The 23,525-nt window shown below is 32.7% G+C and overlaps 3 protein-coding genes across 3 annotated transcripts; 1 reads left to right on the top strand and 2 right to left on the bottom strand.

The window, feature by feature from the left end:
• Positions 1-240: 240 nt before the first annotated feature.
• Positions 241-4,693, bottom strand: LOC114419346 (lysine histidine transporter-like 8). Its single transcript, XM_028385003.1, has 5 exons — positions 4,139-4,693; positions 2,967-3,103; positions 2,059-2,486; positions 1,175-1,306; positions 241-1,045 (listed from the first exon to the last, which is right to left on the bottom strand). The coding sequence occupies exons 1-5, from the start codon at positions 4,579-4,581 to the stop codon at positions 557-559; spliced, it is 1,629 nt and encodes a 542-aa protein (XP_028240804.1). The 5' UTR covers positions 4,582-4,693; the 3' UTR covers positions 241-556.
• A 7,831-nt stretch (positions 4,694-12,524) lies between these two features.
• Positions 12,525-13,434, top strand: LOC114405653. The gene is made up of 2 exons (XM_028368097.1): positions 12,525-12,753; positions 13,268-13,434. The coding sequence occupies exons 1-2, from the start codon at positions 12,540-12,542 to the stop codon at positions 13,417-13,419; spliced, it is 366 nt and encodes a 121-aa protein (XP_028223898.1). The 5' UTR covers positions 12,525-12,539; the 3' UTR covers positions 13,420-13,434.
• A 3,310-nt stretch (positions 13,435-16,744) lies between these two features.
• On the bottom strand, positions 16,745-17,816 carry LOC114405648. The gene has a single exon (XM_028368093.1). It carries the CDS (start codon positions 17,801-17,803, stop codon positions 16,850-16,852), a length of 954 nt encoding a protein of 317 aa, XP_028223894.1. The 5' UTR covers positions 17,804-17,816; the 3' UTR covers positions 16,745-16,849.
• Positions 17,817-23,525: the final 5,709 nt, after the last annotated feature.

Here is a 23,525-nt window from a genome sequence, read left to right as displayed (position 1 = left end):
AATATTAAATATAATGTATATAGTGGTCGAGTTTTCTTCTCTTATGCCTTGTAAGCTTTTATTTTTCCTAATTTAGTATAACATAACAACTTCAAATGAATAATATTTTCAATTACGTGCTTTTTTAATATAGAACAATCTTATCATATTCAATATTAACAGTGGATTAACTGACGTAAGATAATATTTATTATATTATATAATGCATAGTATAGTATTTTATACAATGCAAAAGAAACATTGTCTAAATATTATTAAATTTTATACTATATCCTACTTCATCATATCATGTATGACTAAATAAACTCTTAAGTATTTTTCAATTTGCAGAACAAGAAAATTTATACAATCTTGATTTACCTTCCCCTCCCCTTATGCAGTTAATGATATTTATACAAATATCACTATTAGGCAAAATCAACCTAGAACTACAAAGTGGGGTCACAAATTTGAATTTCTCAAAAAAAGAAAGAAAGAAAACCTTAGCAATTCTCTTACTAATTAATTACCTCCCAACATCATTTTCCTAGTACATTTTCCCACTCTATATGTGAGACTACTGAGGATTGAAAAAGCTCACATTAACACCAGTATCAATGATGACATATAAACTAGCCGCAACCAATATGGCACTCAAAGCCACTCCCAATGTCCCCAAGAACCAATTGAGCCACCACATGGCACTATACTTCTTTGGCTTCTTTGTCTTAAGCCACATGAAACATGGGTACGCGAATGTCACTGGCAACGCCACTCCTCCAATCAAACCAGCCATTTGAGACAAAAACGGAACAGCCACTCCTATGAAGAAGCACAAGAACCCAAAGAACACCCTAATAAATGCACGCAGCCACCACGGGCATGGCTTCTTCATCCTTGTAGTGTACCCTGATTCCATGTCATCGAATGCTGGCATGCCATAGATTTGAAACGAGCACAAACCATTCACCACTACAAAAAAACTTGTTAACCCTAGCACGAATCTTGACACATCGCGAGAGTGGAATTGGTATAGGGCAGTGAGCATTCCTCCATTTGCAGGAATCTGTAAATTTGAAGTTACATATAATAAATTAGAATATACTATTATACTATATGGTATTCCATTAGTTATATAAGGTCCTAATGTTAGGTTCATTATATAATTTTTAGTTTATTGTCATAAGATGCATACCAATTGGCCATAGGCCCAATAGCCTCCAATGGCCATGGGAAATAAGCATGCTGCAATGATCGTGTAAGAAACCTTGACCCCTTTCCACATTGGCACGTGTGATGGATGCTTCTCGCTTGAAGGCATAGTAGACTGCAAGGAAAGTAAAAAGAAGACTATTAATACAAACTACTTAAACTTTTCACCCCTAAGCTAACTATATAGTATTGAAGTTTGAAGTATTTTTACATTGATCACGTAACAAGAAATATTGTTTTACTAATTTAATGTTTTCAATAAAGAAAGACCCCTTCAAGAGATAGAGGAACCACTATAGCGATGGTGACTTGCTAACGCTCAAGTTAAACCCAATTAAATATCTAAAGCTTAGCTCAATTCATTGAAAAAATTGAGATATGGATGGTACAACTTAACTAACCATTCGTCTTTCTATTTAATGAAGTTGAGTACTCAACACTGATCCTGAATTTTTTATTTTTTTTCCTATGTTCTGAACGTCAATGTCGACTAATTAATATAAAAAGGAAAGTCATCCGCCAACTTCAATATTGTATGCTTGACCCGGTCTCTCTCTCTCTCTATTTGAGTTTTTCAACAACTTTAATGTCAACTTTGAAAGCAGTACTATAGACTATAGTAAACTAAGCAATGTACATATTTCATTCCCACCAAGCCAAAAGATAAGGCAAAGAAACTTCAAATTCTCGCTGCTTATGTAACTCTGTCTGACTCTGACTAGTGACTAGTAACTAGTAACTAACAGTTGAATCAACCACAATTTATTTTGTTCTTTTTTCTTATTATTCAACATTCAAATTTTCACTAATTTCATAAAATTCAACAAGGTAATAGGAAAATAAGCATAGAATATATTGTTCCCGTACCTGAATTTCAAGGATGAGATTGTGGCCCCTGAAAGCAAAGGCAATGATACCCAATGCATTGAGCACACTAAAGGCATCTTCAACACTGTTTCCAGTCCTCACAGGGTTATAGCTCACATCCGGTAGGGCACCCCGTGCCACAGAGGTTACCCAAATGGCAGTACAATACCCTACAGCAGTGACAGCTCCAATGAGTGACACCCCAGCAATGGAATTCAAGTTTGGCAACTGTGATAGCACCACAGCTACACAGGTGAACACCAAGTACCATTCCACAGTGGTCATAGGTTTGGCAGTGCATGTTTCACCACACACCACTTGGTAAAATGTCCTTGCTGTGGATCCTCCTATGATGATCAATGTGGTGCATGTCCCTGCTGATAGGTACAGTATTGGGAACAAGGCTAGGATTTTCCCAAGTTTCTCCCCTGCAACACATCATGCCAACACTTTATTAGTTGGGAAATGATTTTGGCATTTCATTACTTATTTAACATATGTGCATGCCTGATTTTCAAGTGAAAAAATACTTTTGAAACAAAAGTAATTTGTGAAAGAATTATGTTTTTATTTTACTTTTTATTCATTTGGTTTATATTGAAACACACCATATTTCTAACTTTAAACGTTCTATTTGAAAACAAATAGAGAAGTAGTAATCTATACTATTAAGTAAATGTATTATAAATAAAAAAGTTAGGAAGAAAACTTTTTAAAAGTTGAATGTATGACTTGATTTTAAATTATAAAAAAGTTAAATTTGTTTCCTCTTTTATAACTACTTACAAAATCTCATTTAGCTTACACAAAAGCTCCTGTAAATTATCAGCTAAAAAATTTATTGAATTTAGAATGATAGGATTAAAAATTTGAAAAGAAAATACAGTGGACACGTGGAGAAATCATACCGAAGGTAGCTCCGCAGAGTTGAAGGTATCGACAGTAGCGTACACCTTGCTCTACCGACTCATGAAGGTTGACCAGCAGCCATAAGGTGTAAAGTTGCCATATGAAAGCCAGAGTCATAGTTATGATTCCCCACGTCCTGCAATCCGCCAAAAAATTTGTTACTTCAAAATTCAACAATTCCATTTAAAGAAATCACAAAATGGCCATAAAATATATGGGATTTGTTATTTTATGTGAAATCAAATAATTGAGCTTAGAACAGAAACATTCAATAATTACCCAAAAAAAAAAGAAAGAAGAAAAGAAACATCCAATAATTAAGAGCCCGTGAAACGTACATCACTTACTATTATAATAAAGTTTTATCATTTTATATTATACAAGATGTTATAATGGTTGTTTTTAGTAATGACCACTTACTGTTATGATAAAGTTTTATCATTTTATATTATACAAGTTGTTATTCTGGTTGCTTTTTTAATAATAATAATTCCAACTATACTTCTACCTGTTCAGTTGTAACCTTCAAGTATCCTAGTTGTAATTTGTAAATTACAAATAGGCACGCATACAACAAGTCTAACAACTAGTAAGATTATGTTTAGATGAAAGTTTAGAAAATAATTTTACGAATTCTAATATACAGTTGTAAATTCCAAACTATAAAACGAAGAAGAAGAAAAAATAGTGCTTTAGGTGTAAAATTACTTGAGTTTTCCCATTAAAATCTAAACATGCACTAAGTATAAGTATGTGTTTGGATAGAAGTTTACAAAATTGATTTTTGTAATTGAAAGTAATTTTGAGAAGAAATGATTTATATTTAAATGTTTTTACCTTAAAAACAAGTTCTTCAACTCAACATAAAAGTTTCGTTTTATCATTTATAGTTAAATTGAGCTTTGGAGACAAATTCAATTTACCAACCACCAATAACCAAACATTCCTATTTTTACTAAAATTAAGTTTGATAGGAAGCAAAATTGATTTTGATGCTTTTTACCATGAAAACAAACAACACTAATTGAGAAGCAATAAAGAGAGAAAAATGACAAAGACAAACACAGAAAGTGAATAAAAGAGATTGATGGGGAGGTATATACACTATACACAGATAAAAAGATAACGTAAGTAACATATATAGATGCATAAATTATATTTGAAGACTTACCAACCAAGAATAGTGAAGGCCACAGGGAGAACAAGGGCCTGAATTCCAATACCAGAACAAAGGGTGTGAAAAGCAGCATAGTACTTGTTACCATTCCTTGACTCAGTGATTGGAAGCCAAGCATCCTGAGGATCAAGCTTGGTGAACCTCAGAGCTTTTCTCATAGGGCTTCCCAAAGGGGTGATGAACTTTGGAGTCAAATTAGAGATTCTAAGTGGGGTTCTAGGGGTTCTAGGGGTTCTTGGAGTCTTTGGAGTCTTAGATGTTTTACGACGTGGTGCATCTCCATCCTCAGGGTGAAGTAGAGGTGACCTTGTTAGAGATGGTGAGTGAAGCTGAGAGGGTGGACATGACACAGGTGGAGATGCCACAACAGGTGTTCCTACTACTGAAGCTGTTCTAGGGGTTATTGGTGCAGACCATATTTCCTTAGCTTCACCCATTTTCTCACCCTAGCTAGCTACTAGTAGTGTTTAATTTCTGTTTTTTTGCACTTTGTGTTGTCTCCTCCTTGTGTGTGCTGCTCTTAATTTCTCACAAACATTTAGATGCATATATAGTGGGTGTGGTACAATACAAAATTATGAAAGGATGGGGCAGCATCAATAATTCCACGTTACATTTTTGACTAATTTCAACATATAAATTTGTCGTGTGTACAGTCTTTGTGCATGTACATAAAACTAGTCCTTGTCTGGGATTTTAATTTAATAATGACATGGTGGAAATAAAATCACTTTCGAAACATATATGGTCAATCTAATAAGCATTCCAATTATGGCTCAAATTAACCATGTAGAAACGTGTGTGGAATAGTGAATGATAGCATGCATTATTTAGAAGGCTTTGTGTGACCGGCTTAAATATATCAAAATATAGCCACCTAGGTTGGTGAGGGGAATTTTCAGTATTGATTAAGCAGCAAGTTGGTGGTGAGCTCAGCACTGTTTATTTTCAACGGCGAGTTTGACCAATAAAAATGGTTGCCAATCTGTAAGTAGTTGTCAAATAATCTAATAATATGAAATGATCAAATTTACAACTAGTTTAACCTGTCATGTTATATAATTAAAATTTATAATAAATAAATAATTTTACATATATAAATTATATTTTAATTAAAATTTATAATAATTAAATAAATATTTTTAAATATGTAAATTAGATTTTAAATATATGCTAAAAAAATTATATTGTAATAGAAAGTTATTTTTAACAATTGATAGTTTTTTTAAATATTGAAATTTAATTTAGAAATGAAAATGAAAATATAGATTGAAACAAAAATAAAACATTAAGAAGAATCCCTAAAAATGTTTTCGTTAAAGACAAATTTCTAAAAATACCATCATTAAATAACAACTCTTGAAAATTTTCTCATACAAAATATGAATTCCAATTTATATATATAAAAGATTCTAATATTTCTCGCATACAATTTTTAGAATTGGTACTTTTCAAGCTATTGGTTTAAGAATTTTGGTACAGCCTTAACCCGCCGTACCTTAACCCACGTTTAGCACTAAAATATTAATTTTATGTAACAAATGAGTACTTGGTCAACAAAATGCATCTCATGGGAAATATGACTTTCAACTCTCAACTACCGTGTGGTGGTGTGCTGCCTTGTAAAGATGTTAGTAGCTATGTTCTTCTTGTAGTGAATAACACGTCAGCATTATATAAGGAAGTTACAGTACCAATATATAAAATTATACATCTAGCACATAAAAATAATAATAATAATTATATATAGCACCAGTTGATGACCTGGCCACTTGTTTTTGGACAAACAGTAATATACAAAACAACTGAGAAGTAGGAAAAGAATAGGAAATATGTTCGTCAAACCGTTTGCGTTAAAGTTTTTTGAAACTATTAATCAATTTCGAACATATCTTAGTATAAACACATTTCTCTCACTATGAATTTTTCTTCGATTCCTTCTTGTCAAAATACTTTTGTGGTATTAAATATAACATTGTGCCTAGACTGGCGGCGTCATGTATATTTCATAGCCGAAGGCTCACATTGCAAAAAAGTTTGATACGATATCTTGATTAATTAGGAGAATGTCGAAACTACCAAACTTTTTAAGGTGAAAATGATGTAAAATCTTCATTTGTCATCAAATCCTTTCTTAGAATGGTATACACATGTTTCAACAATTACATAAGAGGATTTGTAGTGGTACAACTTTTCAATAGCGTAGATATGAGGATTTCTACAATAAGGTGGTCTATGATCCTCTGTTGAATTTTTTAAAATCTATAAATTGAATTCTCTAATCGACCGTGGAAAGTTATTTTCCTAAGCCAAAAATTAACCGTATGTTAAAGATATTGGTTAAATTGTATTATTAATATCTTTTTATGTTCTACTTTGATGTCGCACAATAAATACATTTGGATTTTAGTTTTTTAATTAATATCCTAATAACATGGTTAACGAGACAATTTTTTAGTGCATTTATTGAAATAGGTTTGTCTCTCCTATGTAATAAAACCTTTTTTCATACTTCTAGTTAGAATTTAAATCATTATTAACATACTTAATTAAGAGATTAGGTACGTAACAACAAAAATACTTAAGAGATTCAGCTCTCATTCAACTATTGATAAGATGATGTAATATTTTAAAAATGTAACCAACATTTATAAATGCAGGACTATTCTTGTACAAATTAAGACCACTATTATACAAATCTTAAATTAGGTCAGTCTTGAGACACGAAGGTAAAAGTTATTGGCTTGACTTTGGTGGTCAATGTACACACATACGAGAACAGAAACAGTTGAATTAATATTGGCAGTTTTTAATTAACTTTTGATCTGTTAGGGCTTCCATAAACAAAACGAAAATAGTCAAATTTTCTTCTGATCTGTATTTTTGTAACATAAAATTAGATAGTAATTTTAACTTTGAGCGGTATTACGTATGAGATCATGATACTACCCATGATCATTCCGTGTCAGTCAGATTCTCTCATCTTTCTACTCCTCTTAATTCTAATAATTCATAGGTAATAGGTAATTCTCACAATAATTTTTCTCTAATTCTGCATCTTGCATATAATATATAGCTAATATAATGTAAAGTTAAGACCTACCCCTCTAAGCAAACGAATGCATCAAGCCATCAGCATGCTACTATGTTCTCACAATTAAACTGATATCTTGACTTACAGCACTTGAGCACATGCATGGCCTTGACTTTTCCTATATCTTCTCTTCAGAAGTAGGTAGTGGTTCCAAACTATATGTGCTACTATACGCAGCAGAAGTTGTATAAAATTCTACCAACTCCTTTTTTTAGAATCGGCATGTACATTAAAGATATGTGCTTACTATGATAGATATCCCAAAAACATAGCTGGCAAAAACAACACAGACGTGTATTTCAACAACCAAAAATGGAATCAAATTCCGTAATTTTTTTAACCTTGAATGATTTGATGTAAAATATGGAATATATAATAAAAATAAAAGTTCATATGGGTCTTTTCCTTTGTTCCTTGCATGTAAGGTTTTGGGAGGGGGTTCTATGTCATAATACCAGTGTTACCATTTATTAGATTTTCATCTATGTGCCTAAAATATCAAATACTACTGTATGTAGTTCTGGTGTTCCACATGTTTGGTTTTGAACGTTTTCATTCCATCACATTGATGCTACGACATTTTGCCCCAGATATTGGGATCAAGGAAACCAGATATTTTGTCTTATAAAGACTAATGAGATCTATCTAGCCCATAAAATATTAGCTCAAAGTAGGAAATAAATTTAAATCCCATACCCCTGACCTTCAGAGACATTCTGCCCCAGCCTACCCTTTTACCTATTTTAAAATTTCAAAGTCAAGAATAAATGGTTTATAGATAGAAATAATGTGCAGAGGGATTTAAAAAAAAAATGCAAGGTGGAATGACTTGGGAGATGCTGAATATGCTTACTGCCATTTCCATCTTGATTCTAATGTAAGTCTTAGAAGTTCTGTTATGCTAAATTAACCAAGTGTAAACATAAAATGTTGAACTTTCTCTTCTTTTACTCTCAGGTTCTCTGTCTCCATGACGTTGTTTGTATAGTCTGGTTCTACATAGCTAGAACTTCTGTTTTGTGTTTTCTGTAGTTATCTTATTTTTGGCAAACTAGATTACCTATGGCTATGAACTTGTATGGAGAAGACAGATTCCTTATCAAGGTTAGATGAATTAGTCCCCTGGTGTTTTTTTTTTATTAATTATATATTTCATTTTTTTTTTACCTCATCATTAAAGATCAATTTTTAAAGGAATTTGATTCTTTTTTTGGTTGTTGAAATACATGTATGTGTCGTTGTTGTTTTTGCCAACTATGTTTTTGGGACATCCTCCAATAAGCACATTTCATTAATGTACAGGGGGGATATTCTAGAAAGAGTGCATCATCCATTGAAGGAGTTTTATACAACTTCGGTTGTCTATGGAGTATTCAAACGGGGGAACAACGCATATAGTTTGGAACCACTATCTCTACCTTTCAAGAGATACAAGGAAAAGTAAAAGGTCATACACGTGTAAGTCGACATGTTGCTGATGATTTCTGTACAAGTAAAATTCTTTTCCTCATTCCTCCCACAGTTTAGGCTATATTTGAATATAAGTAATACACATTTGAGAGATCTTATACACGTTCGTGATGAATTTGTTATTTTGAAAATAAAAATAGTTTAAAGTTCTCCAACTGACATGGCATCCAAACATGGACTTAATTGTGGGGACATGTGTTGACATAATTTTACTATCATGTGTAGGATTCATCATACAAAAAATTATGCTACAAGATATCGGATAACATAATTCTTACATCTACTGTATTTTATAATGACTAGGAGAGAGTTTGAAAAATTTACAATGTGTTCTTGAGAGGACTTTAATCTTTACAGTTTCTTGCTTATAGTAACTCCTTAACGGCTCATAACAACCTTTTACAATAATCAACACATTTAATAATTTTAATAATTCTAAAATCAATCCACTGATTTAATTATTCTTTCATATTTAATAATCATCACATTAAATATCATTTATATAAATTAGCACTTTAAAATTACCTGAAACATTATATGAACCCTTTATATTCGTGCCGTAATTTTGGTGAGAGTTAGAAGAACTGCATTTTGGTGAATATTTTTGTTTCAATGTTTCTGTTACTTCAACTCAATGTTTCAGCATGGCCGGCTTAAGGCCCAACCAAGGAAGGCTTTAGGCGGCCCCAATTTTTTTTTTAATACTAATATACCTCAAAATAAATTTATTGTAAAATTATATTTAAAAATAAATTTTAATTAAAATATTATAAGTAACTGTTAAATAATTTTGGATCATAAAAAACTCTAAAAATTAATTTTAAAATGATAATTTTAATAAATTATTTTATGAGTAAATATATATATATATATATATATATATATATATATATATATATATATATATATATATATATATATATATATGTTTTGTACATTTGTTTTCTGTAGTTTGGGGTACTTGGATAGTGGGACACACTAGATTCTAAAAATCGAAGTATTTAATATCTTGTGTCTTTTCTCTCCACTGATGGAGTTGGATGTGGCAATGAAGTTCTAAGTCCCACTATACTTTGTTTTCCTTCATTTTATGTTATATCAGGGTTTTTTTAGTTATGCGCATCATAATCTTTTTATTTTAACTTTTGTAAGTTATCCTTCTAAAGTTTTGACTGGCAATTGTGTTAACTTTACATTGAAGTGACTTAGTCATTTTCTAATTTCAGCTTGAGACCAGCAACCATGTCGAGTTCGAAAAAGAAACCAGAGGAAGTTGTACAACCCCATTTTGAGGTAAAGATAATTTGGACAAATTTCTTAATAGGATATAGGCACAAAATTTAATCCTTTTGGTATATTAAAACATATCAATAACCATTGGTAAGTGTTGATGACTGATCCGCATCTCTTTGACTCTCAGTCACAACACTTGTTTGCAGAATCCTTAATATGAATCTCTTCATTCAAGGTTTTTATTAATTAGTCTTACCCCATTTGTTGAATGTATAATCTTCTATCATCCTGGAATGTCATGCGTTATAAACATGTAAATACCTTTTTGTGTAGGGTAGGAAAATAAACTACATTAATGAGAAAAGAGGTAAGATACTGATAGAGAGAGGAGAATGAAATACCTTCCAAACTAAATATAACATTGAACAAGAAAAAATAAAAATAAAAACTCAAGAACACAACAAAGTTTAGTAGGAAAAGAGACCCCTTTAAAGATTTTAGGATCTAATTGCAAGGAATGAGACTTGAGCATATTTTAGTGTGTCTTACACGAACATTATCTCACAAATCCCAATGGTCAAAGTGTGCGCAACTGAATGTCGAACAACATATCCAAATTTTACGATAATCCAACGGTTAACGAAACCGGGATCGTAGTTTTATCAAGACAGCTCTGGGTTTCTGCGGGAAAGAAAAATGCTACAATGCGAGGGGTATTTCTCTTAGCTTAGACGTGATATCGAAATTTCCAACGGTGAGAATGCTCGGAAATTGGTTGCAAACATGCTGTTTAAATTTCACGACGATCCAACGGTGAATGAGTCCGAGATCGTCATTTATCTGAGACAGGTTTGATGGCCTGCGGGAAAAAGAGAGAGTTTTGGGAGAGGAAGAGAGAAAAAAAACGAAATTGGTAGGCAGAGAAGCTGAAAACTGACCTAATATGTCACTATTTATAACTAGGGGTATTCACAACCTATTATTTACTTTATTTATTTATTTTAATTATTTTATAAAAAAAGAAACTCTATTTTATTCACCATCAAATGAATAATAAAATATCCTTTTTATTTTCTCTCAAATCATTATTTTATTATAACTATTTTTCTTTATTTATTTAATTATAAAACATCATTATTCTCTAAAATTTTATATACTAAAAAAAATGGGATGTTACACTAGACACTGGCCTAAAAAGAAATGGCTATTTTTTCTCACTGGTGGTCCATGCTTCTATGCAATTTGCACAGCTATTTCATACAACATTCATTTTGTTCTCTATGTAGTTTGAATCCATTGGTTCTTTTCATCCTAAACTAATGTCATTAAAAGAATGGGGCTCTTCAAATACTATTTTCATGTTTTCGTTTGTGAGGATGAGAATGCATCCCTGACTGTTAAATGAATGTTATTGTTACTAATCACACGTTGATTGTGGTTCCTTGTGTTGTGTCTATTTGGTATTTTCTGTGAACTCTAGTATTAGACACGACTGATTTGACCAACCACCCATGAGCCTCCTACGATATTTGCATATAAAAATATTGAATCTTCACTCACCTGTAAATACAAAATAAATATGAACAATTTATACATTTTTACCAGGGTGCTAATAACCCAATCTTAACTGTCAATTATTTTAGTGAACTTTTATTGTTATAAAAACTGAATCTTCAATCTTGACTAGGTTTATTATATTTTTGGTTTAGCAGTTATCAAAGAATTGATTATCGAGTACCTGTCCCATTATGAAGTTACTGTGATGCTCATTCAGCCAATAAGTCTTTTTCTTCATTTTATCTCTTGCTGTGTTTAGAAATCTGTTCAGTGTAATTTGGAAGCAGTTCCACTCTCAAGTGTATTCACAAGAAAGAGGAAATAGAAAATCACAATGTGTGTATATATATATATATATATAGACATTCAAAAGTGAATAGAAAGAGATCGCTGGAACTTATTACAATCTCAATTAAATTTATTTGCAGACCTCTAGCTTGATAGTTAGTTATTGTCACTATATATGATTATTATCTTGCCATTTGAGTTGTTTTCTCATTTGTTATGGCTGTTGTTTCATGCAGATCAAAACATAGATGGAAGGATATATGTGCCTTTCGTGTTTTCCCTTACAAGTTCCAGACTTCTTTACAGTTTTTCGACCTTGTTGATGATTATATTCAATCAGAAATAAATAAGCCTACATTCCGACCAACTTGCACTGTACTTCTTTTATAAGAATTTTTATTTAATGTCTCATTTATTGTGTTGACACACTTGATATTGCCTACACATTTAAAAGACAAACATGCTTTACTGTTTACTCTGCGTTTGACATGTTACATAGTTTTCCTATTCCCTAGCACAAAGGTCCTTTATGGGTTATCTATGGGTGATGCAAAAGTGCTCATTTTTCCTTTTTGCTTGAACAATCAAGGAGTAGCTGATTTATTCTATATAATCTTGTTTTAATCTGAAGTTTGTGCAGATTGAATTGTTGTGTAATTTTTGCCACAGAAGATAAAATATCAGAAGAATTGCTTGATTTTATCTTTCATGCTTGAAGTTATAAGAAGATTCATTAACTAAGTTGCATCCAAAATGCTAATTTTGCAGTCTGTAACTGGGTGGTTCTCACAACACATGATCAATTGTATTAGACAACGTCTTATAGTGCAATATCTATCAGTATTCCCCAAGCCTGGTGCTGAGAATTTACTCAGAGCTGCCACTTTAAAGTTTGAAAAATTGAAGAGGGAGTGCTATAGGCATGCCATGAAGCTCGATGGAGAAGAATGCCAACAAGCTAATTTAGGTTGTCTCCTTTTTATTTTTTCCTTTTCTTCCCGATTCTATGTATTGATATTGTTTTAGTATATAGTAATAGAGCCAACAAATTGTTGCCACACCCAATAATATGATATAAGAAGAATCATTAATTTCAAAACACTTTCACGTCTAGTTACTAGGCCTTTATTAGTTATTGCACTTCTATTTCTCAAGAAGTCCCTACATAATTTATTTCAAGTATTTTATTTTTTAAACTCGTAAGGAAGAATTCTATTCAGATACTTCCAAGTTTCGTGGCAAAGTTTTTTTGTTTCCTCAAAAGGTTATTAGTAGCAGAATTCATGAACGGAGTTAGAATTAGAACAAATTTTATTTGATTATTTTGTTATCTAATATGATTGTGAACCAATTGGAAGATTTGTTGTCGTTGTAAAACAATAACTTAATATCTTTTCCAATTAAAAATTTCTATTTTCTGATATGTTAAATAGTATTTTAATCGAGTAATTATTGATAATTTTTTTGTATATGGAACACAGGTTTGGAAGAGAATGAAGAACTTGACAATGTTGAAGATGAAGAGGATGCAGCTGAGGGTAATGATAGTGATGAAGAATGGGAAGAAGAGCATGAACTGGTAATTCTTGCCTACACTTTCTGCTTTTATGTTTTTCTCTCTGGATTGTGTTAATAATGGCTTTTAAATTGGATGTTTTTTTAACTTATGTTATTGACACATGTAAGCTGGAGATAATGAAATGCCCCTGCCGTCTGATTCCTGTATCCTTTTCTATTCCATCATGTACTCTTTAAGTTAATAGAGATTGAAATATCATTATTGCATCACAAATTTTTCTGACGAGACGATGGAACTAGAAAATTCATAATTACATAATTCACTCTTCCTCATTGCTGCTTTTTTAAATTTTGTATGTAGAAGTTAAAAATGTTTCACATTGCTAAGCTATTAGATTAGACAATACATTGAACTTGCTTACTGGTCGCCTGGCAATGCATGGATTTTTATGCTATAAGTTAGGTTTCATCAAGGCTTTCAAATGGCACTTTTGAATTCCTTTATAATATTCAGACATCAACTTTGAGAATCTTTCAAGGACTCATTTGCAGGATCTTTTTGTTAACTTCCCTCCTAATGAAATTGATTGTGACTATGTGCAAGCAAATGTCAGCGAAGAAGAATATCAAATATACGGGGAAGATAGTGAGGGCAATTACTCTGACGAATGATTTCTGACATTCAGAGTCATCAAATACACATAGGAATGTCAATGTTTGTAGAAGTTACATAGGAGGGTAAATATCATCTAAAGATTTGTTGATTAAATATCATCATGGATCCCCGAGTTATTTATAAGAACAAGTATCTCTAATTACATATTAGTGAAACACAGGAGAGAAAAAATAGTAGAAGTAGATGGAAAATAGAAGAGAAATGGGCATGATTGATTTAAGAAAATGAATTTTCATTTTATTTTCTATTCTTATGTTTAATTTATCTTTTGTTTTTCAACATGTTTTTCAAGATGTCTGCACAGATGGATGAAAATTATTATTAGTAAATATGAGAAAAGTTTTAAAAATAATTTGTGGTGGAAACATAATTTGTGAAGGATTAGATTGAATGTTGAACATTTTACTAAATTGAAATACATTAGTATTCCGGTGATGGAAGTTTTATGATACTTGTGACAATTAAAAATAAAAGTGAGTGGCATCTCACTATTGTGTGTACTAAATTCCTCTAAGTTAACTACAGGTCATAAATGTAATGTGAAAACTTGTGTGGACGAATGATTCTGGTCATGTAATGGAAAACTGTCTTAGTTGTATTTTATTTTTATTTTTATGGTTTTGATAAAAATTATGTTTTATATAGTTCTTGCAAAATAAATTTATTTTGTTATGTTATTTGTTTTAATCATTATAATATACTCATTTTTCTTCAAAGGGTTTAACTCAAAATGAACAAGCCATTTTTTTATGAAAAAAATAAACAATATTATAAGGACTGAAATGAAAAATATATTAAAACTAAAATAAAAAGATTCTTTTTTAAAAAAATTACAAGGACCAAAACTTAAAAAAGTGATGTATCATAAGAATTAAAAAAAATATATTCAAATTCTGTTTTATTGTCATGTTTTCACAACTTCTGCTTGGACTAAAATATTTCATGAATATTAATTATAGGTGTTTGAACTGAGCTACATCAATTTGAATATGTAAAATTCATTTTATTTTGTCATATTCCCCAATTGAAATTAGAGATTCAATGTATGATAATTTTTAATACAAATATTTATTAGACAAATTATCAATGTGGGACTTTAATTTTAATCGAAGAATGATACAAACAATATTATCTAAATAATTATATATAAGTCTTTGGATGGGTCTTGTACAAATTGAGGCGCCATTTGGGTATCTTTGGACCAGTAACCATTAAAGAAGCCCCCTCCCAGCGGTTATAGAGATTAATCATATGAAGTCTATCGTAATAAAAATAACAGGGTATTCATTTACTTCTTCACTCTTCAGTTTATAAATATGATATATATAACGAAGATATTCACAATTGACACTAGTATATCGTCTTTAGTCTTGCTTTGGTATTAAAAAAACTGATTAATAGCGAGCAGATATTTGTGTGAAAAATTGTCTATAATCTATACTCCTTGTTTATTAAATGCACAATTCCTTTCCCAACCCCTCCACAACTTCACTATAATTTTCTAGTCACGCTCTTTCTAGTTGGTAGTTGAAGATACTGATTGTAGTTAACTGATGAGATACATATTGGTATGGTCTTGTCACATTCATCCCTGCTAGTTCTTTTGCAGTTATTTGACACATGTTGCTAAAACCATCATACTTTTCTGAATGTGTGGTTAACTAATTACTTAGTCACTCTCTGATTTTTACTTTAGTGCTTCTGTTCTAATAATTTTAGGTGTATAATGAGAAAACAGATAATATTTGGAATAATATTCGGTTCAATTTAATCATTCATTCTGAACCAAAAAAACGATAATTAACTTTTTAATTTATATGTAAGTCTCCTATTTTAAGTGCTCAACTTATCCTTATTCCGGTTAAAAAAATAGATTCAATGATTTACCATGCAGTTGTGCACAATTATAACTGCAATAATTATGTAGTTGATGGGACCAAGATGGGGTGATGGATGGATGATAGCCCATAATTTGAATAATGACACTCTGGAAGTTTCCGGGGTTTGGGAGAAAGGAAGTGGATGAGAGTATGGCAAGGAAGATCTTATTATAATGGATATGCAGTTTAGCTTGAAAGGTCCATGTTCTTGCAAACACTAAGGGTGCATAAAAAGCATATACTACGGTGGCTTATTAAGTTATTTGTAGAAATAGGTCCTGTTCAGATAAAAGTAAAAATTTTCAATAAACATTTATAAAAAAAATAAAAAGATAAAATAAATTAAATATTTTTATAAATTAAAATTAACTTATATGTAAAAATTAAAATAATTTTTTTGAAGTTAAATGTGAGATTTTTTTTTAACATGAAAGCAGATACTATGGATGATAGTCCTATTGCGTTTATTTAATTAATGATTTGTGTTCTTAGGGTTTTCCTTTTCATTTTACAACCCTATTTGAAAATAGGATCTCATACAAATTATCCAAGTTTTTCACCACTTACCCAATCTTAGTGACTTTTTCGAAAGTTTCTTTTGGAGCTTGTTACAATGATTTCCACTATATCATTTCTGTATTAATTTCCATTCACTCTAACCGTGTGGTATGTTAGTGCCATGCTGATACACTGTTTAGTTTATATATTCCACTTAATTCTGCAAGAAAAGTAACATCACCAGTTACATTGTTCCTGTTTAATCATAAGAAAATGTTTGTCGATCTGAAAAATAGAATATGATGAATATGCTAAACAAAAGAAAGTAGGAAAGATAAAAAAAAATTCAATAAACAAAACCAAGATGATGGAATAAGAAAAGAAAATGTACAATTGCATCAATTACAACTTTCTTTAATTACTAGTACAAAACGTCAATTAGGTTAATTTGTTTGTATAGATCCTCTGACATAGTGACATCTACATGCGTATCATATTCTACCTGAGGGAGAAACTATATTCAGAAAAGACACACGAGTATTAATAAGGTGCTTAAACAAGCAATCCAATCCATTTTCAAGCCCTTCAATGACTACCACCACAGCCTCAAGCTCTTTCTGTGCAAATTGAATATTCTCAGCCTCAAAATCCTTGGTTGCATTATCCATGACCATTCTGCAAAGTGCAAGGTCCACCTTTTCAAGTTCATTCACATTCTCCACTTGATTGTTGCATTGAAGCTGAAGCACCCCTTTCCGCATCACTCTTGACACAAATGTCCACTTATTATTAATCTTTGACCTCAAGATTGGTGAAGAAAGAAACCCCACAAGTGACTGAAAGATGGAGCTGGTGATCAAACTAGCTTCTCTTAGAACCCTGACAACTGCTGAGAGGTGGTGATTGAGGTCCAAAGGAGGAGATGCCCCAAATGATGACCCTTCAGTACTGTGCTTCAATAAAACAAGAGATTTTGTGCATTGTTTCCTTGTGTTTCTTCTGAGAATCCAATATGAAGAAACATGGCTTTCAACCACCAAGTCTCCAACTTTTCTCCTTCTAAGGGCTGATTGAAGGCCTCTAACATTTCCCTTCATTTGCATGATTGCATCCCTTGTTTCTCCCAATATGTCCAAGAATCTCACTGGACAATCTAGCAACTCATCAACCCATTTTTGGTTGTGATGATGAGATAGTGCTTGTTGGGTGAGTGGCAACTTCAAAAGATCTTCCATGCACTTGTACAAGTTTGCAAGGCCTGAAAGACCAAAGAAAATTCTCTCCACCTCAGAGGAAGATGATGTTTCCCATGATTTGAGCTTGTTCAGCTCCTCTTCAATTGGAACTGTGCTTGGATGTGATCTAGTTGGCAAGCTTATGGATCGAATGGCATAGCCACGAGAATGTTTTGGTGAAAAGGTAGAAGCCATAGTTGCTCTTTTCATTCTTATAAGTGAAAGGGTGCTTAATTATAAGTTATATGGCACTGGTGAGTGCTTATATATATATATATTCTCCTATTAACAATACCAAGGCATGTACGTATGGTTTTACCGTATTGTGGGTTTATAAAGTTATAATATTATGTGGTTTTTGGATGTTGTTGTCACGTCTTCTCATGTGTTTACATAGGGTGTAGGGTGGACCTCCCAAATTGGCTCTGCTGTCTTTTTTATCTCACCGTCCCTCATGTGAGTCACTCAACTTCCATACAAAATCATGCACATTAGGGCCCATTTAGGGGCGCTACACAGTAGTAGCCTAGCATCCTCTAGTTAGGTGAGATTTCTGTGGAGAATGACTCAACATTATCTTGGCTTAAACTTTGAATTTTTATTTTTGAGATGAGAATTGGTATGACTAGCTACATGCATGTTTGATTTACCATCTAACTTTTTGTGTATGAATTTTGAGACAAAATTAAATGAATTAACGGAAATTGAATGAAAAAAAAAGTGTATAAACTTTTACTAATATCCTTTTGTTATTAACCTATGAATATATCTTATTTTTAACTGAAATTTGAGTAATTATTTTTAATGAGATCTTATCTACAATATTCAAATTCTAGAATTTGAGATATTCAAATATAATTTTACTTGTACCAATAATATATTTTATAAAAAAGAATTAAAATATAAAACTAATTTAGCAAATAACGAAATCAGTTGCTAATTCAGTCAATCATTGTTCTCATCCTAAGAAATATTTTGATTAGCGATCGATTTAACAACAACAACAACAACAACAACGCCTTATCCCACTAGGTGGGATCGGCTACATGGATCAACTTCCGCCATAATGTTCTATCAAGTACCATACTTCTATCCAAATCATTAAGTTCGAGATCCTTCTTGATAACCTCTCTTATAGTCTTTTTGGGTCTTCCTCTGCCTCGAATTGTTTGTCTTCTCTCCATCTGGTCTACTCTCCTCACTACAGAGTCTACCGGTCTTCTCTCTACATGCCCAAACCACCTAAGTCTATTTTCCACCATCTTCTCTACAATAGGCGCTACTCCAACCCTCTCTCTAATAGCTCCGTTTCTAATTTTATCCTGTCGAGTCTTACCACACATCCACCGCAACATCCTCATCTCCGCTACACCTACTTTAGTCTCATGTTGGCTCTTGACCGCCCAACATTCTGTTCCGTACAAAATCGCCGGTCTTACCGCAGTCCGATAAAACTTTCCCTTTAGCTTGATCGGTACCTTTGCATCACATAACACCCCCGATGCTTTTCTCCATTTCATCCATCCTGCTTGAATGTGATGATTCACATCCCCTTCAATTTCTCCATCATCTTGTATTACAGACCCAAGATATTTAAACCGTGTGACTTGAGGGATAATATGGTCTCCTATTTTCACCTCTGAGTTAGATACCCTCCTACTTTTGTTGAACTTACATTCCATATACTCCGATTTGCTTCTGCTTAGGCGAAAGCCATGTGTTTCTAGAGCTCGTCTCCAAGTTTTCAACCTCTCATTCAACTCCTCCCTCGACTCTCCAAGGAGGACTATGTCATCTGCAAAAAGCATGCATCTCGGCGCTATCTCTTGGATTTGTTCCGTGAGGACATCCAGAATTAAGGTAAAAATGTAGGGGCTAAGGGTTGACCCTTGATGCAAACCAATTGTGATGGGAAAATCGTCTGACTCTCCACCCTGTGTCCTAACACTAGTCGATACCCTATCATACATATCTTGGATAGCTCGAATATATGCAACCCTAACCCCTTTCTTCTCTAGAGTTTTCCACAAAATCTCTCTAGGCACTCTATCATACGCTTTCTCCAAGTCAATAAAAATCAAGTGCAAGTCTTGTTGGTCCATGCGATATTGCTCCATCACCCGCCGTAATAAATAAATCGCTTCCATGGTCGACCTTCCCGGCATGAAACCAAATTGATTCTCAGTAACTTGAGTCTCCTTTCTTAATCTCCGTTTGATCACTCTTTCCCATAATTTCATGGTATGACTCATGAGCTTGATTCCCCTATAATTTGCACAATTTTGTATATCCCCCTTGTTCTTATAGATTGGCACTAACGTGCTTCTCCTCCATTCCTCCGGCATGAGTTTTGACCTCATAATTTCATTAAAGAGTTTGGTGAGCCACTCAAGACCTCTATCTCCAAGAGTTTTCCACACTTCAATAGGTATGTTGTCTGGCCCAACCGCCTTACCGTTACTCATTCTTTTCAACGCTTCCTTTACTTCCTGTTTCTGAATCCGACGATAATACTTATAGTTCCGGTCCTCTTCTCTTGTGTCTAGACTGCTAGAGTCGTATCCATATCCATCATTAAATAAGTTGTGGAAATACACCTTCCACATTTCCTTGATATCTTTTTCATGCACTAAGACTTTGCCTTCTTCATCCTTAACACACTTTACGTGATCCAAATCTCTAATCTTCCTTTCTCTACCCTTAGCAAGCCTATATATAGATCTTTCTCCGTCCCTGGTTCCTAGAGCTTGGTATAGTCCGTCAAAAGTTTGGGCTCTTGCCTCACTCACCGCCTTTTTGGTTTCATTTCTAGCTATCTTATACTTATCCCTAGTTTCAGAATTTCTACACCTAGACCACTCCTTGAAACACTCCTTTTTTACTCTAACTTTGCTCTGAACACTTTCATTCCACCACCACGATTCTTTACCCCTAGGTCCAAAACCTCTAGATTCACCCAACGTCTCTTTAGCCACTTTAATAATCTCTTGGGACGTCTTGTTCCACATATCATTTGCACTTTCTTGTGATTGTCCACACCATCCCTCCCATATCTTTTGTTGGAAGATTCCTTGTTTCTCACCCTTCAAGTGCCACCATTTGATCCTTGGTGCTACCATAGGACTTCTTCTCTTTGCCCTATCTCTAATTCTTACATCCATAACCAAAACTCTATGTTGGGTAGTCAAGCTCTCTCCCGGGATAACTTTACAGTTCAAGCAATACTTCCTATCAGACTTCCTGATAAGGAAGAAATCTATCTGAGAACATGTCCCTCCACTTTTGTAATTGATAAGATGTTCCTCTCTTTTCTTAAACCATGTATTGGCTATAGAAAGATCCAAAGCCTCCGAAAACTCCAAGATGGATTTACCCTCCCCATTCATCTCCCCTAGGCCAAAACCCCCATGCACCCCCTCAAAACCTCTATCCACGCTACCTACATGTCCATTGAGATCCCCTCCTAGAAAAACTTTCTCTCCTTGGGGTATATCCTGAAGTACCCCTTCTAGATCCTCCCAAAATTTTACCTTAAAGTGTTCTGCTAACCCAACCTGAGGTGCGTACCCACTAATAACATTAAAGGTGTCCTGTCCCACTACCAATTTTAAGGCTATGATACGATCTCCTACTCTTCTTACATCTACGACATCCTTCTTCCACTCCTTGTCCACAATAATCCTTACCTCATTTCTTGATCTGATTTTTCCCGTATACCATAGCTTAAATCCCGAGTTGTCTAATTCTTTCGCTTTTTCACCTGTCCACTTAGTTTCTTGTAGGCACATAAAATTGATCTTCCTCCTCACCATAACATCCACTATTTCCATAGATTTTCCAGTAAGTGTGCCTATATTCCATGTACCAAAGCGAATCCTCCTGTCATGAACTAGCTTCTTTACCCACACCCGTTCACGAAAATGTGGGAACCCTTGCTTACTTTTCACTACATCCGGGGCGGCGATGCAGCGATCGATTTAACAATGATTAAATTTTAGCAAGTCATCTAACAATTTCCTTACTAGAATGGTGGCTAAATTGGTAACCAAGAATCACTTGCAACCAATTATAACGACTAATATTTAGTTATAAACAACCAACTATTATCTGTAGCTAAATAACAAATTGTGCAACTGACAATCAAATCGGTCGTTATAGTCATCAGCGATGGAGGATTTGGCAACGGCATCTAATTGGTCACCAATTCATTCTATTGCTATTTTACTTTTTCCTAGTATTGGTAGTATTATAGTTAAAATAGAAAAATAATAACATAGAAGAGATATTTTTAAATAAAAAGCTTTCACTTTTAATATTACTTATCAATTAGTTAACAATATATTTTCCTTTTTGTGAAAATAAATTAATAATAAATAAAAATTAATATCTTCTTTTTCAAAAATCCTGCTTAATTAATATACTTTAAGGTCGGCCTTGATTTCTGTTTTACTAATGTTAGAATGATTAGATATGCATAGTTGCAACTTCCTCAGAAACTTGCATGCCTATAATTCTTTATAGTAATTAACTGCATTTATCAATTTAATAGGTTCTTTTTTCTCCTTAACAAAACTGATTTAGATCACTGTCTTTCTCGTTTTCTCTAATCTACCCCTCTCTTTTCTTTTCTTCTACTCTCGTTGCAAGAAAAAAAAATGATGTATAGCTATTTGCAACATCATTGCTCTCTAAGTTTTTAATTTTTTATCGTCACTGAAGTCATCAATGCCCTGTTCGTGCATGATACCTATGGATTGTCTTCGAAAGTTTATGGACTTGTATTGAGCTATATGATTGAAGATATATATGACAAATTTCAGATTCAATATATTTCAGTACCTTTTTTTTTTGTCTTTTTGTTATTGAGTGGTGGCTATAAAGATTGACAAAAAAATTATTATAATTTTGTATTGCACGAACGACACTTCCATGCCATTCCCCTTTAAGGATTGCAATAATCATCATTAGTTGTTACACCTAAAACGTGTTCACATGTATATGTATCTTTCGGAAGAGACATTGTTTTCGAAACAGTGACGGACACTAATGTGAATGTGTCTTCTAATGGAATTGGAACCTTAATTCATCACTTTATGAAGGGCCAATATCTTTTATTAAACCTAGGTTTTGTTTAATTGAAATAAAATGATAAAATTAATGTATGTAAATATAAAATAACATCAGTAAAAATTGGCGTGAGGACTGTTAACTTGCCTAAGCACAACCCTTGTTTAATACTTGAATATGCCACGTAGCTATAGCTATATTATTCTCCAATGGTTCATATCTGCCTGCAACAAAATATTACTTCTCTTTCACTTGACCTTGAAATCTTTCTTAAACCACATATGGGGAATAATTAAGGAGGTTAGACATACCTCACTCTCACATGAGTGTAGAAACTCTCAAAAGCCAGCATGAATTGCTTATCACATCTATGCTTGTCACCTTGTAAGAAATTGTCCTTCGATGACATGCACAACTAGCAATCTATCTACACTGTGCAAAACAGCAAAAGAAATTGATTTTCTTTTGTCTAAATTACTAATTTAGTCCCACTATTTATTTATTTATTTTATTTAATTTAATTTGGTTCTTCTTTCAATGAAAAGTTCAATTTCATTCTTTATTTTTAAAAATGTTTTAATGTAACCTTTTTCGTCCAATTGAAACTAATGCCGTGTTGAAGCATTGAAGATTTTTAAAAAAATAAGAAAACAAATTGAGTACGGAAATGATTATATTGAAACATTTTAAAAAAGGAGATATTAAATTCAACCTTTTATCACGTAAATAAATTGACCTTAAAACAATAACATTAATAAGAATTTCTATAAAACAAGCTCATATTTTATTTTTCTTATCTTTTCTTAATAATGAAAAATAATTTGAAAAAAAAATAAATCGATCGCGAGAACTACTACTTTAAGAA

Source organism: Glycine soja, chromosome 1 (assembly GCF_004193775.1).
Source record: "Glycine soja cultivar W05 chromosome 1, ASM419377v2, whole genome shotgun sequence".
Classification (NCBI taxonomy): Eukaryota; Viridiplantae; Streptophyta; class Magnoliopsida; order Fabales; family Fabaceae; genus Glycine; species Glycine soja.
The sequence above is the reverse complement of the archived record's forward strand: the minus strand, read 5'-3'. Positions and strand labels throughout refer to the sequence as shown.